General features: G+C 32.1%; 1 protein-coding gene across 1 annotated transcript in view; it reads right to left on the bottom strand.

Annotated features, from left to right (window-relative positions):
• Positions 1-22,575, bottom strand: part of LOC114338251 (receptor-type tyrosine-protein phosphatase eta) — a 113,154-nt gene that overhangs the window by 5,311 nt on the left and 85,268 nt on the right. Inside the window, exons 13-18 of the mRNA XM_050652549.1 lie at positions 18,962-19,041; positions 15,484-15,618; positions 11,752-11,877; positions 6,661-6,809; positions 2,515-2,650; positions 2,348-2,408 (exon numbers count right to left, since the gene is read on the bottom strand). Coding sequence (XP_050508506.1) covers positions 2,348-2,408; positions 2,515-2,650; positions 6,661-6,809; positions 11,752-11,877; positions 15,484-15,618; positions 18,962-19,041 — 687 coding nt within the window. The remainder of the gene's footprint in view (positions 1-2,347; positions 2,409-2,514; positions 2,651-6,660; positions 6,810-11,751; positions 11,878-15,483; positions 15,619-18,961; positions 19,042-22,575) is intronic.

The following is a 22,575-nucleotide window of genomic DNA, read 5'->3' as shown; positions in this document are numbered from 1 at the left end:
CCGCTCCTGCAATACTTAGAGCAGATGTATCGATGGATTCTTATGTAGTTTTGTCTTCTGAATCCAAATCTGAAAACGGCATTTCGATATCTCAAACCGTCTTCGAGATAATCGATCTCAAAATCTAAAATGTGACGTCACAATCCGGTTATCTCCTATCAGGCACTAAACGTCAGCTGAAATCTTTGATTAGGAAGTAGGCTACTTTTTTAATCTGAATTTGTTAAGCAAAGCAAATGTTATTATTTATATTTGAGTTTGACACTTCGTTAATGTCAAACTAAATTTTAAATTATTTAGCTATTAATAAAATATAAATGACATTTTATAGTGAATTTAATTATTATAATAATATGTGTAATAAATGTATAAAAATACAATTTGAGTATATTTTGAAAGCAATAATACATATTATACTATATTAATAATAAATCAGTACAAACGATTATATTTAAATTTGGTAAATTCTCCACTTGACCAGCGACCAGCGCACACAACTCAAAACACAAGTACGCAAATACGGTTGCGTGAAGCGTGGCGCAAAGCCGTGTAATTTACGAGACTCGTTAGGTCTGTAGATCCAAGTAAAGTTCATCAGTAAAAAGTATCTTTATCATGTATGTATTATTTATTTTACAATATTGGAAAATTGTTATTTAAAATGTAGTTTGGAATAAAAAAGTATGTTCTGATATATGAAATTACATCCTTCTAATAAAAAAAAATATTTGACGAATTTTCTCAAATTATGGATACCAACATCATTTTCATTTATAACTCTTGTATTTTTAATTTGACGAAGAAAAGTTATTCTTCATAAAAATCTCTTCTTGGTCTAAGATTTATGATGCAACCATCATGAATCAAATTTTATTAATTTTATACGAGGTATGTAAAAAAATATGAATTTCGAGTAAAGTATCTTTATAGTTCACAACATTTAAATTAGAATGATGTACTTGCACATTAAAACATAATTTTTAATTCTAAACAGTTTTTCGTAATAGCAATTTTCTATATTATGAATTTAAATAGGTATATAAACAAAGTTTTCGTTATGATAATGCTCGCAATTTCAGCTTGTTATTTCTGTATTTGCTACATTGTTACATTGATTACCGGATTGATAATCAGTAATCGTCAATTGTCAATTCAGTCATGGCTTACTTAAAATTTACATAAATTTAGACACCTAAAATAATTTACTCTGAAAAATGAAAATATCTCGAAAACTAATAAATTTGGACATAGGGAATGTTATATAAAAATTAAAGTACGGTAATATTACTTTTCAATAATGATATAGATACAGGGTGTTCCATTTAACATTACTGAGAAAATAATGTATTTGTGTTTTGACTCACCCTGTATTTGGTATAAAGAAAATTAACAATACCAATAATTCTTGAAAATTTTGACAATAAATAAAAAAATATGGCATTAATAAACCATTACTGTTGTGCTTATTTTTATTTATACAGGGAGTTGACGATTTTCATACAAAATTGGTTATAACTTTGTAAATACCCAACATAACAAACCTTTATATTTTTGTGATGAAGAAGTTAACAGGATTTTGAATATATAAAAAAAAACATTTATTTTATACATTGTGTTCCATTTAAAAAAAACATAAGTTTGGTCTGCCACTTTGTTATCGAACAACCTGTGATATTCTAACTAATTTTGTAATGTGAAGCTCAAAGTTGGCTACAATTTTTGTTATTAACTTTTATTGCTATCTATTACTATAGCCGATCTATTGAGCTTCACCCCACTAATCAATCACCCTGTAGAGGCATATCCCTACTACGTGCGACAGCCAAAGTATATGAAACAATAATAGAAAGGACAAGCAGAATAGAAATATAACACAAATTAGAGGTTGCACAAAATGGATTAGAGTAGAGAAATATAATATCACACTCCGACTTGCAACTTCAGTAGTGCGATAACCTGAAAAAAAATGGATAGTCTGTTTTTTGACCTAACATGTTCATTTAGGTGTTACCTTCATTGTGGAATAATGTCATATAATTTAATAATATTAGAATCTGCATAGTGCGCCTGTGTCGTTATTATCATTTCCAATTTTGGCCCTCTCAGCATTAGCAAGAGTGCTGCAAGGCAGTTTTCGTTACACTGTGGTCAAGAGTGGATGTGTGATAACTAACGTTCATTTTTAAATATTGCCCTAACATGTAATAATGCATTTGTTAACCAAGACGAATTAATCAAGTAAAACCTGTGTTAGTGTCGTCATAACCTGTGATAGAGCAGGTTGATATGCCTTAATCCTCGAATTATTTCTAAAATATAACTTACAATTTTGCGACAAAATAATTACCTGGTGTGGCTGGTCTGTCTATATGGTCTGCAAGAAGCCGATGTACGTATATGTATTGCTCCTAAAAATAGTATCTTTAATGTATTTGTGATCTAATTGTCTGGAAGGGTTTTGGATTGGAACAATAAATCTAACTACCATAAAATCGAAAAAAAAATATTACTCACTTCAGTTTGCACCATCATACATCTTTGTTTTCTTAGATCTAATACTGTTTTATATACATCTAGGGGTTTCCTAGCAGCGGCGGTCTGCAAGAGTATGTCTGCAGCGATGAGAGTACCAGTTCTGCCCACGCCAGCGCTGTAAATCATGGTATTGTTTTAATTTTAGGTTAGAAAATTTACCTCGCCAATAAAAATTTGTTAAAGGTGGATACTGAATTGTGTGGATAGGTGTACGGTGTACCTATATAAAATATATGTGTAAACTCTCTTTTGTATATTTCGACTAGTACTGCTTTTATTTATTTATTTTTCATCAAAAACATGTTTTCAATTGAGAAAAACGTTGCACTGAGAAACGTATATACAGTTGAGTCCGCGAGTCTTTACCCGTGCGTCATCATTTAAAGCATACGAAATAAGTCGGAAATCTATTTCACGGAACAACAACTGACAGAAAGTGGCTACTGTTCCGATTACGGGTTTTATTATAAAATTTGACGTTATCAAATATATAGAATGTCAAATGTAAGTTTTGCTTCAAAACTTTTGTGCAGAATTACAGTTACATTTGAAGTAGCTTAATAAATTCTTTTATTTTATTATTGATTAATAAATAAATAAACAATTTATAAAAAAATTCAATAACATATTTTATTTTTGTTATTTTATTCACTTTGACGGAGATCTAAACACAATCATTTCTTTACTGTGTGAACGACGTTAGCTTTGTATGTTTTAAATATTAATTGCCAAAATATAATTATTTACCTTAAAATTTCAAAGCCCAATATAAAATTAGTTGTGAAAACAACTGTTTGTGTAATATAAAGAAACTTCAAGACGCAAAAATTCGACAAAAACCTCAAAAAATTTAACTGACTGACAGCCACAAAAGTAAATAAAGCAGAAACGTCAAACAAATTGTGCTTAAAATATGAAAACATACCGAATCGTCTTTTTTTGTACCTATCTCTTTTCAATGCACTGAGTCTAGATGGTTCATAAAAATAATTTGTTTTTAATTAATAACAAACGGCAGCTGGTTTGTCATGAGTTTCATGCGTGGAAGAGAATGATGCTAGATAAAAAGTATGTGTTTTATCTCGCCAGGTATTAATGACGCACGGGTAAAGACTCGCGGACTCAACGTATGTATATCTTTACTAAATACCTTTAATCCCCAAATTTTTGTTGGTATCGACTTGCTTTGAATACTCAATAATTGTAGATTGTTTATTTCTACACTTGACTGGTTTTCATATTCTTAAGGTATTGGAGACTTTTACAAGGCCTACGGCCAAGTATATTTCTGATTGGTTGACAATAAAATGTCTACATATATAAATCGTAATAAACGTTCGATGTTTACTATAATATGTACTATAGGTACGACAAAAAACAATTGGGCAAAACAGGCAAAAACAGGGCGAAACAGCTGGAATAAAGGTAAATGGAGTGCCCATTAATAACATTAGATATGCGGATGACACTGTCATCTTAGCCGAAAATATTGAAGATCTTCAGTAACTGGTGAACAGAATAGCGATATATAGCCAAGAATACGGTCTAACAATAAACATCAAGAAGACAAAATTTATGAGAATATCTTAATATCTAAAAGAAATAACGAGAATCTCCTCATAAACGGAACCAATGTCAACCGGTAGACCAATATGCATATCTTGGAACAATGATTACACAAATGATTACTTCCAGTAAATTAAAATTAGAATAAAATCCAGACTTTAGATTATCCAGAATTAGAATAAGTCCCAGACAAGATGTCTGGGATAGACCCGCAGTTTCTATGTAGTATAAATACTTAAATTATGAAACATTTTTGCCGTATGTCTGATAAATATTATTTTCATTTTAACACGTGTACTGCCATATATTATTATTATTATATATTCAGTATTATTATTTTTTATTTATATTAACGATTGTTACCTTCAAAGCAACCATGGGTATGTTCTTTTTGTTCCTATTTTTGATGTACTTTTTACAATAGATATAGATCTAATCAAGAAATAAATTTGTAGGTAAATCTGACCTTTGTGTTATTTATAAATAAAGATGTCTAAAATTTATCTCCGACACTATTGTTACCATGATAACACTCAAATATAAGATAATGGTTTTCCAAAATTCACTCACCATTTAAATTTGGCATAAGTCAGTCTGGTAAAGTGTTGCAACTAAAATAAAATCAGCTTGTAGCTGTGTAGCTCAAAGTTTCTATTTAAAAAAAAAGACTGCTACGTCATAATTTTCGCATTTTTGGTTTAGAACAAGAATGATTGGTTGTTGAGATATCCAGGTAGGTATACTATTCTTTTTCTCATAGGTATCTTTCAGTGAGTCACAGTTTTTCGATTTCTTTCTAACGCATTAAATTGTATGTGACAGAAAAAAAGGCACGTCCGTGATTACGGAAATGTATAACATTTATTCTAGTTGTCGATATATGGCGCTATAATCGAAAAAAAAATTATTTACGAATTATATAATGTATCTACGAATAATCTGTACAATTTATAAGACTATACAAATCAAAGAAAATACAATTTTATAAATGCAATAAACACAATTGATTTGTTTTTATGCCAAATTGCAAATAAAATGTGACAACTGTCAGATTTAACTAAAATGTCATGTTAGAATAAATGTTATAAATGTGTATTATCACGGACTTACCTTTTTTTCTATCATTTGTGACGCACTGAAAAATGCCCATGAAAAGGACCATATCATCGTGTGGCTGGTATTGTGAGTTGCTATCGAGCTAATCTTCTTTTAAAATGCGACATTTTCAGGTGATATCAATTAATTGTATTCATTATCATAATGACATTTGTTTATGTGACCACAGTACTCTGGATAATATCATTTCTTAAGTAATAGGCACCCACAAACAAAACTCCTTTCTTCTTTCGCATTCCCAAAAACAGATGCCAATATCTTTTTGGCCGATTTCTGGATACGAACTCGTTTCGGTGCCGAAGAACCAGGTTCACACCACTCTTTAGCCTCTTGTCTTGATTCAGCATTATGGTGATAGACATCACTCATCCATAGTGATGAATCGACGCAAAAAATCCACTTCCTTTTCAGATCCTTTTGAAAATGCTCTCTGAGAAAGTCACATTCGAATGTGTTTTTGTTCCATTGTTAGCGAATGCAGCACCCATTGTTAACACAGCTTTGTCAAGCCCAATACTTCAGTCAAATTATTGCTTACACTGCCGAATGAGATGCGCAGGGCTTCTACTAAATCTCTTTCAGTCACTCGACGATTTCCCAATAAGATATCCTGTATTTTTTATACGATTTCTGTTTTTTTGCTGTTTTTGAACGTAATTGACGTGGATCGTCTTCAAGTCTTGTACGACTTCGTTTAAATTCAGCAACGTATCTTTCCACTGTATTAATTGAAGGCGAAGAGTCTTTATACACTGTCAACATGCTTGTATAAATTTGCTTTGTTTTTAAAACCTTCAAAAAATAAAAATATCTGCGCAATACTTGATTTTTGTTACATTATAAAAAAATATTGTGAGACGTAGATTCTAAATGGCTTGTAAACAAAGAATGGGCTGACCATGGACGTATAAATAAAGATATAAATATCGACTTGAATCCAAAATAATATGACAACGTCAAATTAGGGATTTGTGCCTATGACTGTGACAATCTCATGACTTCATGTAAAGATGTAAATAGCCTGGTCCATCTTTATTTATACCTCCATGGGGCTGACAGATTGAACTGAAACTTCACATACGTTCACATGAATAGTGTACCTACAAAACAAGAATATTAGGCAAAAAACGTATTGAACAGCCTGCAATATACTGCATTAAATATGTTTTACAAATTTTTTTTGTGTGCATTTTGGAATTTCCGTTATCGCTGCAATTATTGATCGTATAGAAGATATGTTTAAGCGAACATTTGACATATGACTTTAATGCCTGGTTGCGCTCACAGATCTTAAGCTCCAGCTTAGCCTAGCTTAAACTTTAACTATTTACATTTATATTTAAGCTTAAGGCACGTCTTAAGGTTAAGATCTGTTGGTGCAACTAGGCATAAATAATTTCCTGTTGATTATAAATAAAACGATTATAAATAAACGATTTTTACCTGCAATGTACGATCATTATTCCACCTTCCAGCCTTACCCTTTCTCTCAACTTGTGGCAGAATTGAAGCATATGCTCGGTACCCGTTGGAACCCGAAAATCTGGCCATTCCAGAAATTGCATGTGTGTGACAGTGTATTGTGTCAAGTCCTAAAAAGTATTAAATTGGTAAGCTTATACGACTGCAACTAGGGTACTGGCTTATATACCTAGATTGGTATATAAATTATGGAGCTTAGCAAAAATAAAAATAAAAGATAAATGATATAATCTCATCCAAATACTGATACAAATGCTCGATAGAACCGCAAAATTGAAGTAATGTTCTATAATCATGTTTCCACTGGCGAAGCGTCCATGTAACCATTGTTACCATTGGTAACAGTTAAAATTTGCAAATAAATATTTTATGACTACTATTAAATAATTCCATTTATATTTTTTAAAAATAGAAATATTTGTAATAGTATCTACCTAATTCAGTAAAATAGCCAACTAGAAGCACGAAAATATCAGCGAGTTTATGTAAAATCGGTTGCACGTTATTATAATACGCCCTTACCACAGTATATAGAGGTTCCCTCTTTATACTGTGCCCTTACTTACCGTGCGCCGCGCCATTATTTACCACTTCTGTGAGTGGCAACGATGCATGGTAGGATCTTTGTATCGGTCAGAGGACTAGAGGACTGGATCGTCTCTGAAAATTTTGCGGGCACGATGGCTCTTAAGCCGCTGTGGATTAGTATTCGTCTTACCAAATTTTAATTTGATGACACGGCTAGGTAAGGGCCGGTAGGTACTTTATGTCCCGGTTAGCTAATCGGGACAGAAAATACCGACCGTAAGAATATCAGACTTAATAAATGTAATTTTAATTATTATTATAATTATAGGTAATAATTATAATTCCATTTATGAAGTCTGTTATTCTTAGGGCCGGTATTTTCTCGATTAAACTCCGGTTAGTTAACCGTACCGGCCCTTTGGATTCGATTATTGCATAATATGCATTATTAATTATTAGTTTATAACTTGTAACTGTACTTGCTTACTATACAGATAACATATCTATACCTTTTTATCCTATATAAATCATATTAATCGATTTTAATTACTTGTCGAAATATATTAATTAACAACAACATTATTATATGACATATAATAATATTGATTATACAGTACATTGTAGTGTATAATCAATAAAATAAAAATTATTTAATATTTTAGAATGACAAATGAATGTACTGATTAGTATATTAATTATACAATTTGGATTTTTTAATAAAGTATAAAGGTGATATAATACATATTTTACCTAAAAACAACAAATATGTTTTTAGTTTGTAGATACTTTATTTAGTTTCTTAAATTTTTAACTTTTTAATTGTATTTCTGTATTTCGTCTATTTTTATAATAGACCTGGATCGCGCGTACCAAAAAAGTTGATTAATAGCAAGCTGAAAATTCACGGTGTCTAGTCGGACAAACTTTGATGTATGGGAACACTGTATATATAAAAATATTTATAAAATACTTCTGGTTTTGGTAACACTTTAGAAAAAGTCACGCGTCGCCACTGCATGTTTCTTATTCACATTTTTAATGCCCATCCCTAAAAAACAGTAAAGAAAAAGAGCTGTTAACCACAATAAAAGCAGCCAAAATCGAATACCTTGGTCACGTCAAGAGAAACAGCGAGAGATATGGACTGCGGCAACTTATTTCGCAGGGAGAAGTAGAATGCAAACGGACCCAGGAAGGCGAAGGAATTTCTGGCTGAAAAATCTACGTTCGTGGTTTAACACTTCTTCTTCTTAAGGTGCCTATCCGTTCCGGATGTTGGCGATCAGCACGGCTATCCTAACTTTGCTTGCTGCTATTCTGAATAGTCCGGTTGTCGATGTATTAAACCACTTTCTCAGGTTTTGAAGCCAAGATAATCTTCTTCTCCCTGGTCCTCTTAGTCCTGTCGCCAGGGGGGGTACAACGGCCTCGTTAATTCAGATGGACTTACTCAAGTTTTTTTTATGTATTTTGACCCGTAGAACACGAATTTTTTGGGTAACAGTTGATCCGGATGTCGATAAGATTGTTATAGACCAAGAACTTGAGGAATCAAATAACAGCGATTTTTGGCAAAACAAAACAATATTTTGTATTTTTTGGGCCATTTTAAGTAAAAAATATTTCTACAAGTTTTTTCGTAGGATGCACAGTTTTCGAGATAAACGCGGTTGAACTTTAAAAAAATCGAAAAATTGCAATTTTTGAACCCGAATAACTTTTGATTAAAAAATAAAATAGCAAGTCTGCTTACCGCATTTGAAAGTTTAAGTCAAATTATATCGGTTTTGATTATTTGCATTGGTAAAAATTTATTTTTTTATTGTTTAACAAAGCTATAAACACGTAGGGTTTCCCGTGCTTTTACATGCGTTTTAACGCATGTAACGTAGAAATAGTCTTGATTGCACTAGTACCTATTCTACCTACTCGTTCGATTTTAAATGAGAAATCATAGAAACATCACTCACGCACTAGTTGTTTGTAGCTTTGTTTAGCAATAACACAATAAATTTTTAGCAATGCAAATAATCAAAACCGACATAATTTGACTTGAACTTTCAAAGGCGCTAAGCAGAATTGCTATTTTATTTTTTAATCAAAAGTTATTCGGGTTTAAAAATTGCAGTTTTTCGATTTTTTGAAAGTTCAACCGCGTTTATCTCGAAAACTGTGCATCCTACTAAAAAACTTGTAGAAATATTTTTTGCTTAAAATGACCCAAAAAATACAAAATATTGTTTTGTTTTGCCAAAAATCGCTGTTATTTGATTCCTCAAGTTCTTGGTCTATAACAATCTTATCGACATCCGGATCAACTGTTACCCAAAAAATTCGTGTTCTACGGGTCAAAATACATAAAAAAAATTTGGGTAAGTCCATCTGAATTAACGAGGCCGTTGTACCCCCCCTGGCGACAGGACTATCTCTTTCCAAATACCTTGCCTTGAAGAATGAGTTGCAACAAGCCATATCTCTGTGCATTCCTCATAACATGGCCAAGATATTCTAGTTTGCTCTCTTTGATTGTGTTAATAACCTCGCATTCCTTGCCTATTCTACGTAGAACCTCAACATTAGTCACACGATCCACCCACGAAATTCTCAAAATGCGCCTGTAACACCACATCCCGAATGTCTCGAGTTTTCTTAAAGAAGCCTCGGAAAGTGTCCAGGCCTCTACTCCGTATAATAACGTAGAAAATACATAGCATCTGATGATAGAGATTTTGGTAGCAAGAGGTAAATCGTGGCTTCTGAAAAGAGACTTCATCATTATGAACGCTGATCTCGCTTTTCCTATGCGTTGTTTTATTTCACTTGAGTGGTCCCACTGTCGTTTATGTTGGTACCAAGGTATGTGTAGCTGTCGACCCTGTCAATTAGTTGTTGGTTAATTAAAAGCTGTGTATTTAATATTTCGCGCTTACTGTCTACCATGTACTTTGTTTTTTTCGTATTGAGATCAAGTCCGTATTCTCTACTTATATCTGATATGCGCGACATTATTCTTTGCAAATCATCTAGACTGTCTGCAAAAACTACAGCGTCGTCGGCATATCTAATGTTGTTCAGACGCACTCCATTGACTAATACGCCTTCCTGTAGTTCTCCCAGCGCTTGCTCGAAGATACATTCAGAGTATATATTAAACAACACCGGGGACAGAATGCATCCTTGCCTCACTCCTCTATCTACGCAGACTGCCTCTGTCAATTGGTCATCCACTTTAATATTGGCAGTTTGGTTGTAATACAAATTATATGTGATTCTCAAGTCTCTATCATGTACTCCCGCTTCTTTCAAGATGTTTATGAGTTTATCATGTTTTATTCTATCAAACGCCTTTTTGTAGTCGATAAAACAAATATACACGTCACAGTCAACATCCCTGCATCTTTGCATAAGCACTTGGACAGCGAATAGAGCCTCTCGGGTGCCTAAGGCATCGCGGAATCCAAACTGCGTTCATGATACCCGTTCTTCGCATTTTTTATATATTCTGCCGTGTATCACTTTCAGAAACGTTTTGAGTAAGTGGCTCATTAGGCTAATTGTTCTGTAGTCTTCACATGTTTTGGCATTTACTTTTTTGGGTAAATTTACGAAGGTCGACTTTAACCAACTTTGGGGTATTTTTCCAGTTACGTATATTTTGTTGAATACAGTTGTAATCCATTTTATTCCTTGTTCATCCATAAGTTTTAGGAATTCTACATAAAACTGGTCAGGTCCTACAGCTTTACCATCTTTAGTTGTTTTAATATCTGACGTGACTTCTTCAATGGTAATCGGGGTCCTGCTGTTTGGCATTCAGTGTCTTTAATGGTATTCTGCCTTTCATCTGCAAAAGTTACTTCCACATATTTCTTCCACGTGTCTAGTTTTTCTTCCCCACTTAACAGTGGTTTGCCTTGGTTATCTGCCAAACACCCAACTCTTCACAACAAACACAAAATCTTTTCATAGCAGTAGTGTGGCAAGTATAGATTATCATGATGGTGGTCAACATCTGAAACGAGTAAGTGGGCACTACAAGAAAAAAAAGTCTCTCCTTAAATCCATGACTAATCTGTAAGTGGCATTTCCAAAAATATGCCTTCTCTATTAAATAGGCATGGATCAAATTGTTTGCACCTAACTGTAAAGTTATAGAAGCAGAAAGATAAACGCCACTGAAATATTCTGTTGGAGACGAATGCTACAAATAATTCAATTTTAAGAGAGCTAAAAGTTAGCCAACGACTCTCCAGTCCAACTCCAACAATTAAAATACTTTTGACATGTTATAAGAGCAAACACAGAAAACATGGAAAGATACAAGGAAAGGTGGAAGGCCGAAGATCACAAGGAAGATCCCCAACAAGATAGATCGATCAAATTATAGGAATATGCAAAAGACCTATACATGAGTTAAAAGAAATGATCAGAGACATAGATCTTTGGAGACGGATCACTACACTCCCTCTGGGGGGTTCAGGATTGAAGAGAGAGTATAGTTATAATAATTATTCTACTTCTTACCTTTCTAATTTGTAAGTTTCTTATAACATGTGTACCGAAATGGAGCTCTGTAGCACACCTTATTTCCATATTATCGCCTACTATAAGGTTCTCGTGGTTTTCGGGGAAGTACTTGTGACATTTTACCTGCAAATAATAAGAACAAAATCAACATTGACAATGTAAGTTAGAATAAATGCATGAAAATTTCAAAAAGTGGATAAATATGTGTGTATATTGTCCACAAATGTGTTTACCTATACACAGGGCACAAAATATCCACGATATTTATATAAATATCAAAATATCGGATATATATGTTATATATCCGATATATATCCAAAATGTGATATTTATATGATATTTATGATATTTTGGAAAACATTTCAATAGAGAAACTAAATTGACCAAAATAAGACTCTAAATGTAGAATGTAACAGTATAAAAGATATATTTTTACTTAAATAAAAAATACAAAAATATAAAAGTATGTATGGTAGCATGTTACATAAACAGAAAACAAAATGATACGAGTATCCAAGTAACAACTAAATTAACTAAAAATATTGAAAACATTAACTTTAACATATAGGTAGGTATTTCTATGTTTCCAAAATAACGCAAAATTCTGAACATTTAAAAAACCAAGTCAAAATATCGGAAGTGTCGGAACCAAAACCAGTAAAGCACCCAAGACTTAATTCTGCCGCTTCATTCTCCCTTCTTTCAGTTTCTTGTTCAGGCCAAATCCATTCCAAATTGTCATGTTTTTGGTGGAAGAACTGTTTAAATATTTAAACATGAATACAAGTTTAGCAGCCTTTTCGGTTCCTAAATTATTTCGTAATTTGGAAAGCACAAGTCCAAAGCTTGAAAAGCACCTTTCATTGCCTGCCGTTGAGGCTACTGCTGCAAGTAATTGGTTAATTCGATATTAACTGATATATATCACGATATATATAATATAAATATCATGAGATATATCACGATATATATCAGTGGATATATATATATATCCTCGCGCCCTGCCTATACAGCGGAGAATTAATTCACAACTTTGTATCTTCTATTATTTCTACTATTAAGGTGAAACAGTAGCGATCAACAGGTAGCGAAAACGCGTTCCAAGATTGCGGCTGTAATTTTGAATATTTTTTCGAGATATTTGGCACACGTATTCGTAATATAATAAAGAATGGCGGTACAGAGCCCAATTTGAAAAATATACTAATATGTGGAAATTACTCTGTAATTAAATACAATATTAAAAAAACGAACCTGTACCGCCATTAAGAAGAACAAAAAAATACACTTTCTTCAAATAAACTTTTTTATCCGATGCCTAGATTTTGTGTCATTTTGGAACTACTAATGAAATAAAAAATTTTAGTAGTTCCAAAATGATAAAAATTCTAGGCATCGGATAAAAAAGTTTACTTGAAGAAAGTGTATTTTTTTGTTCTTCTTAATGGCGGTACAGGTTCGTTTTTTTAATATTGTATTTAATTACAGAGTAATTTCCACATATTAATATATTTTTCAAATTGGGCTCTGTACCGCCATTCTTTATTATATTACGAATACGTGTGCCAAATATCTCGAAAAAATATTCAAAATTACAGCCGCAATCTTGGAACGCGTTTTTGCTACCTGTTGATCGCTACTGTTTCCTCTTAATAATATACTAGCTTTCAGTGTATCAGCACTCACCAATATCTTACCACTACCATCGCTTCACACTAGAAATGGAACACTAGATGGAATGGAAGTCCTAGTATCTACTGTACAGGGTGTTCATTGGTATATGTTTTATACAGTGTAGGTGTCATTATACGACCTTGGTTGAGACTATTTTTCTGTGTTTTCCATCTACTATTCTTTCCATTGAGAGAAATTAAAAATCTATGTTACGCTTTAGTCCATGTAGTGAGACCGCTCCCGTCTGAAAAAAATTTCTGATTCGTTTCTTTGTGGATTCCTATTCAAAAATGTCCCCTTTAAACAAATCAGAAGGGTGCCGGGCGGAATTTTTGGGCAGAAATTTTTTAAACATTTTTTTTAAACAAATACAAAAGATCATGTTTTTTTGCTCTGGAACATATATTTTAGATTTTTTGGGTCAATCTAAACAAGAAAGGTATGGGTCATTCCACGAACATACGCCTGTTTTGGATTACTTCGACAATTAATATTTTACTGTGCAACATAAGAAGTACGAAAGCAAATGTCGCTAATAATTATTCCAATAAACAACAATGTAATTAGCAATTTACTTTCGTTCTTCTTATTTTGCACAGTAAAATATTCGTTGTCGAAGTAATCCAAAACAGGCGTATGTTCGTGGAATGGCCCATATCTTGTACTTTTTCTCAGAAATTGATAGTTTTGTAGTTATAGGCGATTTAAAATCTGAAAAATGCGAAAATACGCATTTTCGAGGCTTAAAAACTTATATTTAATTAGTATTTTTGAGGTTGCCAGATACTTAGATTAAAGACTGAACATTCAGCTTCAAGACTCTGAAGAGTGATCGCGTCCAACTTTAATTTTTACCGTTGTTTTTTTGTAAATATGCGTGTTTATCCGATTTTTTTGTTGGTGCGGCGCGCTACATTTCAAAAATCTCCTATTTTCCTCCGAAAAATATTTTTTCTAGATTATTTGTGATATTCTAAATAAAATAAGTTTCTTGTCATTTTTCTCAAAAGTTAATAGTTTTAAAGTTATAAGCGATTTAAAATCCGAAAATGCGTTTTTTTTGTAATTTTTCGGATTTTAAATCGCTTATAACTTAAAAACTATTAACTTTTGAGAAAAATGACAAGAAACTGATTTTATTTAGAATATCACAAAGACTCTAGAAAAAAATATTTTTCGGAGGAAAATAGGAGATTTTTGAAATGGAGCTCGCCGCACCGGCAAAAAAATCGGATAAAAACGCATATTTAACAATTAAAAAACAAGACGCGATCACTCTTCAGAATCTTGAAGCTGAATGTTCAGTCTTTAATATAAGTATCTGGCAACCTCAAAAATACTAATTTAAATATGAGTTTTCAAGCCTCGAAAATGCGTATTTTCGCATTTTTCAGATTTTCAATCGTCATAACTCCAAAACTATCAATTTCTAAGAAAAAATACAAGATACCTTTCTTGTTTAGATTGACTCAAAAAATTTAAAAATATATGTTCCAGAGTAAAAAAACATGATCTTTTGTATTTGTTTAAAAAAATTGTTTAAACAATTTCTGCCCAAAAATTCCGCTCGGCACCCTTCAGATTTGTTTAAAGGGGACATTTTTGAATAGGAGTCCACAAAGAAACCGAATCAGAAATTTTTCCAGACGGGAGCGGTCTCACCACATGGACTACTTGAAGATGTGAATAAAACAAGTGAGTTTTGTGTCTCCTGTGATGTTATACAGATTTTGAAATAGTTTCTGGTGGTTTGCGGCATCATAATGAGGTAAGATCTATAAATACTACCCTCGAATCCTGGTGTCTTGCATACGCTGAAACCTTCTGCCGAATTTTAGACAGAATTAGCTAATACGGTATATTTCTTAATTTGTGAATAATAGCAACTTCCGATTGGCCGCTAGTAATAGTACACATTACACTCTAGCAGCTGCTTATTAGTAGTTCAATAGAAAATCATAAGAAAAACTGATGATATTTTCTTGACAATAATAGTGTTTAGCTAAATTATTTATTAAAACAATAGTTTCTATAAGATTGAACTCAATACTTTACCTTATTTTTTTCGACAAAATTTGCCACCATAACTATTATTGTAACATTTTCTTGAAGAACAAGCTTCCAAAAGTCTCTACAAGTTGTCGCAAGCGGTCCTTGTGTGGCAATGTACTCGATATCTCCCGAGTATCCCTAAAAATAGTTTATTTCATAATATGTATTAGTAAACATTTATAAAAAAGGGTGAAGAAGTGACGTAAGATATAAGTATCTAGAATAATATATGTATGTAGAAGGTTGGACCAAATTGGACTAAGGGCCGGTTGTTCGAACGCTAATCAAAAATGATCATTATCAAATATTTAATTACTGTCACAACTGTCAATGTCAACTTTGATTTTGTTGCTGAAAACATAATTATTGATTGCAATTATGAAATTAGTTAATCAATTATGTTAATAATTGTTATGTTAATTGATTAACTAATATCATAATCATAATCAATTATGTTTTGAGCAACCCAACCAAAGTTGACATTGACAGTTGTGACAGTAATTAAATATTTGATAGTGATCACTGTTGATTAGCGTTCGAACAACCGGCCCTAAAAGTACATCATAGAATAACGAACGTTTTCGGTCTTAGCAGACCATCATCGCATCAGTAGATTAAACCAAGAAATAAGTAGGCCACTGTAAACTAATGCAAATAGAGTTGAAATTTTGACAGTATCTAGAAGAATTTGGATAAGACTACTACTACAGGGTGATTGATTAGTAGGGTAAAGCTCAATAGCTCCGCTATAGTAATAGATAGCAATAAAAGTTAATAACAAAAATTTTAGCCACCTTTGAGCTTCACATTACAAAATTAGTTAGAATGTTACAGGGTGTTCGATAACACAGTGGCAGACCAAACTTATGTTTTTTTAAATGGAACACCCTATATTTTATTTTAAATTCGAAATCCTGTTAACTTCTCCATCACAAAAATATAAAGGTTTGTTATGTTATACAGGGTATTTACAAAGTTATAACCAATTTTATATGAAAATCGAACAAGTTCAACTCCCTGTATAAATAAAAATAAGCAAAACAACAATGGTTTATTAATGCCATATTTTTTAACGTATTGTCAAAATTTTCAAGAATGGTCGATATTGCTAATTTTCTTTATATCAAATACAGGGTGAGTCAAAACGCAAGTACATTATTTTCTCAGTAATTTTAAATGGAACACCCTGTTTTTTCTATCACTATTGAAAAATACCATTACCGTACTTTAATTTTTAGATAACATTCCCTATGTCTAAATTTATTAGTTTTCGAGATATTTTTGGGTTAAGTTAATAATGAAGTTTATAAAATACCTCCAACAACAAGGGATGAGATGAAAAATAGAATACAAAGTGTATTTCGATGTGTTAATTTACAAATGCTCAAATGCTAATTTGCAAATACATAAATGTGTTAGAAGATAATTTTGAATACCTTATGTAATTAAATATTAAAAATATTTTATTAAAAGTAGCTTCTAATTTTTTCAAACATGTTTTTTTGAAGTTATACTTCTTTAGGCGCGATTGAGATTGACGGTGAATTTATATTGATCTGCGCGCATGCGCACACCGACAGTATGGTATTAGTCGTTATACGGGCTCTGATTGGGTGTTGAAATGATCTGTCAATAATAAATAATTGTTCAATATGAAGGTAAACAAATGTATAATATATTAGTTTTATTGTTGTGAGGACAGAAACAAAAAAGTTTATAATTATAGTGACTTTTAAATAGTTTTTAAAGCAACAGGTGCGTAATAATTGTAAATGTATCATAGGTACCTACCTATTTGAACCTACCAAAATACATAGTATGTAATACTTTTATTTACATAATTTGATTACTATCAAAATTTCTATCAATATTCACCTAATATATTGTTTTCTTACTCTATGTTTTGTTGTATTTTTTCAATTCTAAATCATTTCAATTCAAAATCAAAATAATTTGATTTATGTAATTCAAAAATTTTGTGGTGTTGTCTCCGTGGCGAAGCGTTTAATGCGAATGGACCCCAATACAACGCCAATACCAACCGCGCTGATAAGTTGGTTCGAATCCCAATAGAAACTTTTATTTTTTTATTTTTTTATACATTTTATGATTGTAAGTATATTTATTATATAATTTTATTTTCAGAAAATACGTATTTAGTTAAAAAATTTTCCGACAATTAATGTTCAGAAATCATTTGTGGCATTTTTAATGTGCTTGTGTGTGTTTTATTCTTTTATTGTTTTAATTTTTGGTACTGTTTTAATAAAAATGTTTGAGAAGTAGTAAGTATAAATTAGTTTAATATTTAAATAAAATATAAATAAAAAGTATATTAATTTCGTTTATAATCATATAATAGAAGTATAACTTCTTACGTCTGCGTACAAAGTACACACACATTCTTTTTTGTAAAATGTATTACTGATAAATTATGTTTCGTTCTTTATTTGTTACATTGTTACATTTACATACAAAAGTAGTGTTTAATTGTCTTCACAAAATTATGTATTTTGTGTGTTTGTGTTTTTTTGTAAAATTTATTACTAATTTTCTTTGTTTATTTGTTGCATTTACATAAAAAGATAGTTTTTAATTGTTTCAAAAATGTTGCATGTAGTGGTTGTGTTTTTGTTTGTAAAATGTATTACTAATAAATTATTTTTATTTCTTTATTTGTTACAGTGTTACATTGATTACCGGATTGATAATCGGTAATCTTCAATTGTCAATTCAGTCATGGCTTACTTAAAATTTAGATAAATTTAAACACCTAAAATAATTTGCTCTGAAAAATAAAATATCTCGAAAACTAATAAATTTGGGCGTAGGGAATGTTATATAAAAATTAAAGTACGTTAATGTTACTTTTCAATAATGATATAAAATACAGGGTGTTCCATTTAACATTACTGAGAAAATAATGTACTTGCGTTTTGACTCACCCTGTATTTGATATAAAGAAAATTAGCAATATCAATAATTCTTAAATATTTTGACAATAAATAAAAAAATATGGCATTAATAAACCATTGCTGTTGTTCTTATTTTTATTTATACAGGGAGTTGAACTTGTTACTATTTTCATACAAAATTGGTTATAACTTTGTAGATACCCTGTATAACATTACAAAGCTTTATATTTTTGTGATGGAGAAGTTAACAGGATTTCGAATATAAAATAAAATATAGGGTGTTCCATTTAAAAAACATAAGTTAGGTCTGCCACTGTGTTATCGAACACCCTGTAACATTCTAACTAATTTTGTAATGTGAAGCTCAAAGGTGGCTAAAATTTTTGTTATTAACTTTTATTGCTATCTATTACTATAGTGGAGCTATTGAGCTTTACCCTACTAATCAATCACCCTGTATACATATGTATGACATAAATCTTTAGTTGAAATTTTACTGATGTAACTGTCGTATAGCAGTAGTTTTAATTGTTTCTTTTATAACTGATGTATTTAGTAGGATTTACCTTGACGTATGAGGCGTTTATATAATCAGATCCAATCTCATCATCTTCGTCAATTAGGAGTTTTACTCTTGTAGCATCAACTAGAAAATAGATTATTAATTATTAAAAAGAATACAGCATATAAGTACATATTAGAATCCATGTAAAAATTCATTTTTTCTGGATTCTTTGGAGAAATCCCACAATTAAATTAGGTGTTATACGTCTATATTACCAACTATAGTGATTCTGTCACTCAGACTCAGTCACTGACCAATCCGCACTTAGCTCACATTTCTCGATACGAACTACACAACGGATTAGCAATCTGACTTAGAAATTCCATCGCTTCCTGAGAACAACAGATTTTCTCTAGAGAATAAATGGGTTGGAAATGACTAGACCTCCAAATCCAAGCCATAATAAGAAACGCACAGTAAGAGATGAGCGCCAACCTTCATTAGAAATGGCACCCAAGGAAGAAAAAGGTTCGTTGTACTATTCACCCACCTAAAATCTGCCATTTTATTGACCTCTTTGGTTTTGATTTCTAACTCTTACTAGTTGATTTATATATTTTATTATTGTTTTTTGCTTGTATCTGCATTTATTTTTTATTTGTTGCTGTGAATTTCACTTGTGGAAAACACAATTATTTTAATCAAAACGAAACCGTAGATTTTCTTATTTTGTTAATGCCATACTCTGCATAGAGTACAAAGACTCGTTTCATATGGGCTCTCTGAACCGCAAAGTGGAATGTTTTCCTGGCGGTGCCTTTTGGTATGTTATACCTGGGTTAAGCAGAAAGCTTGAATTGAGTCGAAATTCATTTCGCTCATTCCCCGTTAGAGGGCGTTCTATCCATACTGCGATATAAATTATTTTAATTTATATCGACAATCTACGGTCGGAATGGTAAAAATCTGTCTTCCTTAGAGCCTCCTTGACAACAGGTAGACCTAGAAATAGTGCTATCGGGGGATGGAGGAAGACAGATTTTAATCAAAACGAAACCGTAGATTTTCTTATTTTGTTAATGCCATACTCTGCATAGAGTACAAAGACTCGTTTCATATGGGCTCTTTGAACCGCAAAGTGGAATGTTTTCCTGGCGGTGCCTTTTGGTATGTTATACCTGGGTTAAGCAGAAAGCTTGAATTGAGTCGAAATTCATTTCGCTCATTCCCCGTTAGAGAGCGTTCTATCCATACTGCGATATAAATTATTTTAATTTATATCGACAATCTACGGTCGGAATGGTAAAAATCTGTCTTCCTTAGAGCCTCCTTGACAACAGGTAGACCTAGAAATAGTGCTATCGGGGGATGGAGGAAGACAGATTTTAATCAAAACGAAACCGTAGATTTTCTTATTTTCTTACAATTATTTTGTTACGTCTCGTGACTGAGTCTAGAAATAGACTCTTATTTACGAGCAACTGCGAGACCAGGCGATATTTTGTGTCCCCTAAATAAACGCTAGGAATATTACAATGCAAGTTAAGTCCCTTCGAAGCACACTACCTTCACATCTGCTGTTTGGCAGTTTGCAAACATACACATACGTAATAAATACCGTAATAAATACCGTAATAAATACACATGCAACGTAATAAATACCAGCAGTACCATCAGCTCTGCCCCAAAAGACAATACTCCTCTTGCAGCGACTAAAGCGGAAAGCCGTACCGAAGATTCAACGTGCAGGATTCAATGTGCCTTGCATTAATTTTTTTGTAGTATGATGTAGTACCTTTTTATTTGAGACGGGAGTACCAAGAGTCATAGACTGAAGGTGTTTTCAAGTAACTGGTCCCCACAAGGCAGTAAATTCTCATGTATCGCTTCACGTACATGGCTCACTGCTACAGTCGGAAAAATTAAAGAATAGGGTTTTTCATCGATTGTCATTTGTTTCGAGCTTCCGTCATAAGTTGTATAATCTGTGTAGAATATTAATATACACGGATTATACGACATTTGACAGAAGCTCGAAACAAATGACTGTGAATGAAAAGCCCTATACGCTGTGAGCTCGTACGTAGAGGGGATATTTACAAATTCGCGAACGCCAGTAGTGACAAGTTTGTAAACTTTTACCGGAAATTTGACATAAATGTCAAAGTGATTAATTTAAAATTAAAATTAAAAACATTAATTATAAACAATATTAGTTGGTCAAAGCTGTGGTATATAATTTTACCTTAAGTATACTTACGTTTTAAATACTGAATTTAAGTTTTTTTAATGTTCCGTAATATCTAATTATAAATTAATATATTAATCTTACCGCCATCTACACGATAATTGTGAAAGTATCCGAAGTAAGAAATTCATATTTTATCAATAGAACGTCAAAATGATTAGCAAAATCTTAAAAAAATCGATTATAATTTAATTACTTTTTTGCGTTGTAAATATTAAGCGATAACAATTAAATAATAAATTTAAAAATTACCAGTGAAAGTTGATTAGTAATCCGCCAGGAGCGACACCAGCGAAGCTCACAGCGTATATGCTCTGAGCTTCGCTGGTGGCGCTCCTAGCGGATTTCAACTTTCACCGGTAATTTTTAAATTTATTATTTAATTGTTATCGCTTAACATTTACAACGCAAAAAAGTAATTAAATTGTAATCGATTTTTTTAAGATTTTGCTAATCATTTTGACGTTCTATTGATAAAATATGAATTTCTTACTTCGGATACTTTCACAATTATCGTGTAGATGGCGCTAAGATTTTTAGATTAAATTATAATTACATATTACGGAACATTAAAAAAAACTTCATTCAGTATTTAAAACATAAGTATATTTAAGGTAAAAGTATATACCACAGCTTTGACCAACTAATATTTTTTTTATAATTAATGTTTTTAATTTTAATTTAAATTAATCACTTTGGTATTTATGTCAAATTTCCGGTAAACGTTTACAGACTTGCCACTACTGGCGCTCGCGAATTTGTAAATATCCCCTCTACGTACGAGCTCACAGCGTATACGCTCTGAGCTTCGCTGGTGTCGCTCCTGGCGGATTACTAATTAATCACTTTGACATTTATGTCAAATTTCCGGTAAACGTTTACAGACTTGCCACTACTGGCGCTCGCGAATTTATAAATATCCCCTGTACGAGCTCACAGCGTATACCCATGAACGATCCCATCAATCACATATTTTGTATTTGCTGTTTTTTTTTTATAAATAACAAACGAGAGAGATAGATTATTAATAATCTGAATAATATGTGATTGATGTGATCGTTCATGGGTATTCTTTCATTTTTCCGACTGTATATAACTGAATTGCTCTGAAGACTAAACTAAATCAGAATAGCCAGATATGGTGAGAAAATTGGGCAGCAAGAGCTGGCTGTACAAAATTCCACTGAAAGTTGTTTATACAGCAGTGCGAAAAGCAAGGAATATGATAGAAATAATAAAAGAAAATCCCCTAGTTGCTCTCTCTCTCTCTCTCTCTCTCTCTCTCTCTCTCTCTCTCTCTCTCTCTCTCTCTCTCCTCTTCATTACTCCTAGTGGAATATCTGCGTACCAGTTCCTTCCATCTCCTTTGTTTCTTGCTTTGTTTTTCACTTGCGCCCATCGATTCTGTTGTACTCTCTGGTTACTGT

The sequence above is a fragment of the Diabrotica virgifera genome, chromosome 1 (assembly GCF_917563875.1).
Source record: "Diabrotica virgifera virgifera chromosome 1, PGI_DIABVI_V3a".
Lineage (NCBI taxonomy): Eukaryota > Metazoa > Arthropoda > Insecta > Coleoptera > Chrysomelidae > Diabrotica > Diabrotica virgifera.
The sequence above is the reverse complement of the archived record's forward strand: the minus strand, read 5'-3'. Positions and strand labels throughout refer to the sequence as shown.